The 8,380-nt window shown below is 42.0% G+C and overlaps 1 protein-coding gene across 1 annotated transcript; it reads right to left on the bottom strand.

The window, feature by feature from the left end:
* Positions 1-3,887: 3,887 nt before the first annotated feature.
* On the bottom strand, positions 3,888-7,805 carry klf1 (Kruppel like factor 1 (erythroid)). Its single transcript, XM_080462780.1, has 3 exons — positions 7,464-7,805; positions 5,156-5,990; positions 3,888-5,070 (listed from the first exon to the last, which is right to left on the bottom strand). Exons 1-3 carry the CDS (start codon positions 7,536-7,538, stop codon positions 4,895-4,897), a joined length of 1,086 nt encoding a protein of 361 aa, XP_080318906.1. The 5' UTR covers positions 7,539-7,805; the 3' UTR covers positions 3,888-4,894.
* Positions 7,806-8,380: the final 575 nt, after the last annotated feature.

Below are 8,380 nucleotides of genomic sequence, written 5' to 3'. Positions count from 1 at the left end.
TTGTATTCACAAGATGAATGGTTATAAAAGTGGCGAGTTTCTCCGTGGAGACGTGAAAAAATTCAATGCCTCGGGACCAAAACAATAAATGGACTCAGACATTGTCCATTAAACTTCCCATGCTGTCTCCTCTTGCTTGTCATGGTCGACTTCACTCAATATTTTAATGACAAATCAATAATTATACAGGCGGTTGGACCTAACAGACAGCTTGTGACCTTTCCATTTGAACTGATTCTGGGTGTCTTAGATGTCCATCATTTTATTTTTATGTGTCATTTGTCAACTAGTTCTGGCTGTCAAAGAGACGTCCAGATTACTCCCTGGACGGACGGACGTGTCTTGGACGTCTATGGACGTTGTTTGCTCAGTGGGTTATTATTTGAAATGGTAAGTCTCGATCCACACCCTCTGCAGCTTTGGTATAGTGTCACTGAATCGTCTTTGCAGAGATTAAAAACAAGAAATGAGCCAGTTGGAAGAAAGTGAGGAGGAGGAAGTACAGTGATTTCAGATTGAGGGACTAAAAGTAGAAGCTCGGGAGACAAATAAACACCACAGTAAAATACATAAACATGGAAATGACTACAAATAGTCCAAATTCCACCTCTGGTGTTTCCTCTTTAACGTGCTCACGGGGAGTTTGTGATTCACGCAGTTAATCGTAAACTAACGTCTGAAAAAGCCCCGTAAATCTTTAATCTCATTGTTTTATAATCAAATCTCTTATTTAATAGTAGAAGCCGCCGTTTTATGTCTTTCATTATGCTTTTCCGTCTTCTTAATTTGATTTTAACGCGTGTCCTCAAACGACCTCCCTGTGGGGGGAAAAGTCTGAATTGTATTAATCTGTGGGTTTTTTTTTTTTTTTTTTTCCACCGAGGAAAACAAGAAAAGTGGGGAATTTGATTACGCCTCCGTCCTCAGTAAACCTCACATCCATCTACCGTAGCTCACCCGGCTGACAGAAGAACAATATTTGTTCTATAAACTGAACACTTTCCCTTTCTGTGAGGGATTTTTCAGGAAGAGCATTTCAACAGAGGAGGAATAACCAGCTGAAAGGAACCAAAGACACGAATAATCCCTGCATTACAGGGATTGTTTTCAGGCGCGACACATGGTCTAAAAGATGTCGAGTCTTGTCCTCGTCACCACTACGATAATAATAATAATAATGCCAGTTTTCACCTCTGACCTGTGTGGTGTGCTGCTGCGTTCCAGCAGGACTGAAGCCCAAGCCTAGTAATAAAACCATTACTCAATAATACTCAAACTCCCAACACTTGGTTCACAATACCTGCTGCGGGAGCGTAACGTGATGTAAGCAGGGATGAAGGAACTGGACTGGAAGCAGAGAGGAGATTTGTGGCTGCGTTTGATTGTTTGTTCTTCTCAGGTCACTGCAGGTCACGGCTCCGCCTCTGTCCTCGCGTCACCTCTAAATCCCAAACCGCGGCTAAAATTAACCCCCGCTGCAGATGGAGGCCGAAGATAACTATCACTGAACCGTCAGGGGAGGCGTGTGGATTCCTCCGCTGATGAGGAATACGTCCCGAACACAGTCATTGTGGGGAAATAGACTGTTAGCGGACGATTGCTTTCATGCGAGTTGTGAGCCGGCGTCTCCCGTCGTGCCGTCCGGGATGAACAGGATTAAGAAGACAATCATAGCGCCGCCCCAAAAAGAAAACGTACGTTTAATTGTCTCCAATACAGAAACAACTCAAACGCTCCCTCGTTACATAAGCCAGATTTACAGACGCCGGTCATGAATCAATAATCCCCCCCCCCCAAAAATAAGGATTCGATTACGCAGCTAACAGATGTTTACTGAAAAGAGTTTTCCTTGTTTGTTTTTAGGCGTTTGTTCCAAAACTCCTCCATGATACCGCAGGGGTGTGGGGGGGGGGGGGGAGGGGGGGGGGGGGGGGGGGCGTGTAAAATAACCTCCCAGTGATAAAGTGAAACTAACCCAATCAGACTTTAACAACTATGGAAGTAATTCTACTTCTTTCAGTAAAGTCAAACAAAGGTGTGTTCACTGGAGCGTTCTTTGTGCCCAGAAACTCACATTTGTTTAGAGATGTATGTTGTTCTGGACATTGTAGAGGAGAAAGAATGAGATATACCTGACCACATAAAGAGGAACTGAAACTGCTTCATTGTGATGTGGACCAGACGGTCAGTGGGAGTTCCTGCCTGAACATGTTGAAGACTTTTATAGAGGAGGTCCTGGATGCATAAAGGATGCTGCTCTAAACACAATTAGTGCATAAATATCATTACTATTGGTCAAATTGAATTGAATTACATTTCACCACGTCAGTTCCATTGACTTGTGTTATTTTTTCTTTATATATTTTTGTATGAATGAAACAACAGTGATTTATGTGTTTGCTGACTGAAATCTTTGAATTTTAGTTTGTGTTGTTTTCTCTTTTTTTTTTAGAAGGAAATGACCTAAAATGTTGGAATCAAATTTTTTTTAGGCTTTTTATGGGACAAAACTTTTGTTACAAATAAATCAAAAACCGTTTTAGTCAATATAAAGTTTTATTTGTGACAAATTCAACATTTAGGATCAGTGAGAAGCCACTGTGCAGCACCCAGGGAGCAGCTGGGGGGTCAAAGGTCACGCTCAGGGACCCACAGGAGTAACTTATGTGTATCTACATTAAGATCTAAATACAGACACGTGGTGTACTGTGAAGGAAACACAGGTTTTAAAGACTTATTGAACTTAATCAGCATGGGATGCAGGTGATGGAAGCACTCTCAGCCAATATTGTGTCTGCTTGTTCTATTTTGCGCTGCTCTGCCTCCCCTGAGGAAACACAGTTCCTGTCAGTATTTTCGAGACGGAGGGAAGGAGAGCTCCGTAATGTGATGGTGACCTCCATCATCTGACATAATCAGGATGAATCGGTGAGAGTCGAGTTACATAAACGGATTCTCATCCTCACCCGGATTAGAAACCCAGCAGACTGCACAGCCAACAGCCCGCTGCCCCCCCCCCCCCCCCCCTCCTGCAGACACAGAGTCCACACGAGGACACAGCGCCGCCACATGGCTAAACGACCATATTACATCTGGATCCGTGTTGGTGGAGCAGCAACCTGCAGGCTGCAACTTCACTAGTTCAACATTTTGTCAACTAAAATCTGCATCACGAGTTTCCCACTGCACTTCTTGAAATATAAATATACATTAATCAACTAAAATACATTCAACAAAATACGAGTTTGATTCAATATAGAAAGAGGATCTGGTTAACCTGTAAGTTTGCTAGATGAGAACAAATGAAAAGCTGTGATCCAAGCGCTAAATTACAGAAAATGTACAGCAGAAAGTAAGTACTATGTTTTATCATTGCTGCTAAAGTGTTTAAACAGTCTAAAATGGCCATAATAATAATAATAATAATAATAGTAATAATAATAATAATAAAATGGCATACATTGTCATTAGGGTCTGAACACTGAAAGTGCATAGGACCCGACTGAAACCGTCGGGATTATTATTGTTGTTGTTAAAGAGGCTACACTGTCTAAAATTCTTTTTAAAAATGCTAAAAAATAGTGACAAACAGTTAGAATTTCTAAAAGTAATAAAAACACAGGACTGTCTTAAAGTACTCAAATAGATTTTTAAAAAGGTGAAATGGTGTAAATTGCTAAAAGTGGCTAAATGTGGTCAAAAGGTAAAGACTAGAAACAATCCAAACTATTGATATGTCCAACACTAATAAAATATTTAGCGATCCAAAACTGCTGAAATGGCAAAAAAAAAAAAAAAAAACAAGATTGTCAAAAAGAATTGCCAAAAACATTTAAAACAGTATTAAAATGTGATAAATTCTTAATCATACACTGAGAGGCAGCTTTACAGCACCATACGCCTTTATTATTAGAATTACTGTGACATTAACAACACATACAGAATAAAAGCACTCTGTTGGAAATATAAAAACATTATACAATTTTATAGCTTCTTCTTTTGTATATAAAAGGATCATTATAATAAATATGTTGCTCATTTTATTTATCTAGTAATAAACTACTATCTACAGCTTTAAAATCTTCTAGAAGACAAAGGAAAAAAGGAAAACATAAAACTTGCTCTTAAATTAAAGTAACAAATAGAAAACGACGTCCTGATACATTAGTTTAATACTTGTTTGTAACACAATCATTACTGTGGTGATCTTAACAACGATATCAGCTGCCGGCGATTGTGTTGTACACACTTTGTGGTGTGTTAGTGTTTCAGTCTGTTGTCTACGTGTCCCACGGTGTGTACAGTGTGTGTGTGTGTGTCAGAGGGGCTCTTATGCCATGAATGGGCCATGAGAGTTATTGGAGAGTCTGAGCCTGAAGACGTTCAGATTTACAAGTTCAATACTTGTTCGTTCCTCAGTTGGGAGGTTTGAATGGGGACAAGTATGCAGCATAAATCGATGGATTCGTATCCTAATGTAATTTGCAAAGCCTGTGTGGTGGAATAACCACACAGATGAAGGTCAAATAATAAATTTTTTTAAAGGCAAAGAAACAGAATTTTGTCCAGTGTTTTTTGAGTGTTAATGCACTTGTCGTGTTTGGAATAAACTTTTGTTTTTTCATGGCTGTCTGAGTTTTAACATATCAAACCTGTTCCGGACGTTTGTTTGTTGAGTGATGATATCTCTGCTTCGTCTGTATTTGGTGATATCCGCATGTCATTGTTAGAAATCAAGAGAGTCGATATCAATCGTTTCGGAAAATTTATTTAAAAATTGAAAGTTTTTGGATTGAATTAAAACTACAACTCGACCAAATATCCGCAAATGGCAACCCTGTGTGTGTGTGTGTGTGTGTGTGTGTGTGTGTGTGTGTGTGTGTGTGTGCGCGCTTCAGGTGTGTCTCTTCATGTGCAGGGCCAGGTGGTCCGAGCGGGAGAAGGCCCTCTGACAGAGCACACACTCGTAGGGTTTCTGACCCGTGTGTTTGCGGTAGTGACGCGTCAGCTCGTCCGAGCGTGCAAACTTCCAGCTGCAGCCCTCCCATGAACAGTGGTACGGCTTCTCCCCTGCGGAGCAAACACATAAATCAGACGGGCGTTAGGAGGCAGACGGGCGAGACGCTGAGAGTGAACGCAGGAGTCCTTCTGGTACCTGTGTGTGTGCGGAGGTGGGCCTTCAGGTGGGAGCTCTTGGTGTAGGTCTTGCTGCAGCCGGGGTATTCACACCTGTGGACTGCGGGCTTCTTCTTAACTGTTGGCCTCCTGCCACGCTTCCCCTCCACACCAGCAGGGGGCAGCGGAGCTCCCAGCAGCAGGGGCTGCTGGTGAAGGGGCAGGTGACCTGTGGCCGGGCCGTTGGCGTAGTCACAGAAGAGGCCGGCGTTGTGGTTAAAGTGGGGCATGTAGCTGTAGTGTCGGGGGTCAGGGGTCACGGTCTGAGGTGGGAGGAACATGTTGTCGGGGAGGGTCACCATGGCGGGGTGCTGCTGGGGGTAGTAGGGAGCAAAGTCCCATGACGTGACCTTACTGACGGTTCCTCTGCCGTGTCTCTCTGCACTCCCTGCCTGCGAGAAGTCGAACTGATTGACGTTGTGCACGTTGTGAAACGCCGTGCGGCCTGTGTGGGGGTCGCTGAAGCCGTGGTGGTACAGCTCCGGCTGCACTGGCGAGGTTTGAGGGGGCGACAGGAGCTCCGCCATGAAGCTGCTGGCGTTCATCTGCAGGCTCTCGTGTCCCGCCTCGGGGCACACCCGGCCCGCCTCCAGCGGCGGCGGCGGCCGGTGGTCTCCGGCGTCCAGAGACGGGATGATCTCAGGCGAAGGGCTGCTCCACTCAGACAGCAGGAACTCAATGTCCCATGATGCTTGGCTGTCGTCGTCCAGCAGCTCCTCCGTCATGTGCTGAGCGACCTGCAGCTGGTCCGAGTCGTGTGGCGACAGCTTGCTGGTCGAGGAGTCGAGAGGCAGAGAACCATCAGACTTCCACACCTGGACGAGAGGATTACAAGAAAAAACAGGATTACAGATTATTGTTCTTATATTTAAAGAGCAGGTCCACAACAAAAGATAAAACTCCTGCTTTAGACTGTGAGGATTTTCTATCCAAAAACATTTCTTTAAAAAAGAACTCAATCTGAAAACAACTAAATCAAGTAAATAATCTGAAAAAGTACTGTCTAGTAAGATTTGAGTTTAGTGTAATTTCAAAAATCGACTTCATCCTACTTTTACACAGTTTTCAGACTGAAGTCTCTTCTAAAAGCTGATCGCTGCTTCGACTAGAAACAAACATACTGACAACAAAGCACATTTATGATTTGTCTTCATTATAAATTGGGAGCATTTCTACATTGTACATTGATGCAACCTACAGACTGAAGTGATGACCAGGCAGTTTCATCCAAACCAGTTCATGATGAATGAACTCAAACGTGTAATTCTCACAAAATATCATTTCAACGCATAGTTACGTTATTTCAAGAATAAATGAGTGTTTCAGGTCAACTGTTAAACCCAATTAAAAACCTATAACTTATGTCAATCCCACTTTGATTGCAAAACTTACATTTATTAGAATAGAATAGAATAGAATAGAATCTTTATTGTCTTTGTAACAAGTACAATAAGATTAAAAACCCATCTGTGCATCATGAAATCAGCCATAAAAACGTACAAATAAAAACTATAAAAAAGATATAAAAATATATAAATAGAGGCACAAAACCAAACAGATACCATCTCACACACACACACACACACACACACACACACACACACACACACACACACACACACACACACACACACACACACACACACACACACACACACACACACACACACACACACACACACACACACACAAGCGTAGTTTCCATTAAACATGTTGCACATTAGCTATTTTTTTGTTGTGTTTTGCAAAGTGACTATACAAACTGTTTCTTTAAGTAAAGATTTATTTTTAGATGAAACATCTTTTTTTACCGGACACTCGTACCTTGTGATGATTAAGATGAAATTAAAATTACTTAAAGAGAATATTAACTTATCTAGAATTTTTTATTTTTTTTTAACAGTAAATAGTTAAATATGTCATTATGGTTAGTTTTATACTTTCCAACTGATTCGTATTACATATTTATAGACTTTACTCTGCCTATAAAAAGTCACAAATGGAACAAAGCACGTCTTGGAATAATGAAACTCTTCAACATCAAGTTTTTCAAAGAGTGCCCTTTAAATTTCATTATTAAAATGTGAATTAGACAAACATGCCAAATAAAAAACAAAACATTTAAACCGCATGCAGATGATATAACAGCACTCAGAAGGTTTTCTCAGATATGCAGCTGCTCTTATCTCCAACTGTCATCTCACCGCACAATGCAAAGTGATGCAGACATGTCGAAAAACCTGCCGTCCCTCAGCGGGAAAAAACAAAAAAAATCTGAGGTCACTTACTTTCATATTGTCGCCGGAGAGTGAGAGGTTGGAGAAAGAGCTGAAGGAAGGGAGCACGGCCTGGGTAACAGCCATCAAGCCGTCTGAGATGTCGACAGGTGGAACAGCAACAGTGAACTTTCTCTTTTCTTTTGTTATGTTTTGTTTGTTTTTTTTGTTTTTAATTTTACATATCTATTTCACCATGAGCTAAGAGAACAATCAAACCCTCCCTCACATCCCAGTTACAGTCCCGTTAGTGCTGAAAGGCCACAGAAAGTGACGTTTCCCAAAGATGCCCCCCCCCCCCCCCCCCCCACCGCTATCTCTCCCTCCTCTCTCTTGTCTATCTCCGTCAGCTGCAAGTCTCACTTCAAATCTCTCCTTTTCATGTAGGTTTTGACCGTTAGGAGGTGGAGCATTAAGTGTGAATTACTTTGCCGGTTCCTACACTTTGTCCCTCCACACTGGTGATTTATAGCTGCTCACAAACTCCGCTATCTCACACCTTAACTCACAGTTTTCCTGTCCTGCGGGGATTCAAAAGAGCCGGGCGGAAACGCAACTCAGCTCAAAAACTGGCTTCACTCATTTAACGCACCATTCTTTACTATTCAACCCATTGTTGTTAGATGAAACCGACATCACACCTTCAAGATGTTGCTCACATGATGAGAAAATGTGTTTATTGAACACTATATAGATATATTTGGGCTTAAGATCGAGCACATAAAAATGTTTTCAAATGAGCAGAACGGTGTGTGTGTGTGTGTGTGTGTGTGTGTGTGTGTGTGTGTGTGTGTGTGTGTGTGTGTGTGTGTGTGTGTGTGTGTGTGTGTGTGAAACCGCAATATAGAAGGAATAACACTAAAAACATCATCTATTAGATAGAATCTCTCTACGGATCCGTCAGTTCAGATGTAGCTAAAGGCCTAAAA

The sequence above is a fragment of the Lipophrys pholis genome (genome assembly GCF_963383615.2).
Source record: "Lipophrys pholis genome assembly, chromosome: 5".
Lineage (NCBI taxonomy): Eukaryota > Metazoa > Chordata > Actinopteri > Blenniiformes > Blenniidae > Lipophrys > Lipophrys pholis.
This window is presented reverse-complemented; position numbering and strand designations above follow the sequence as displayed.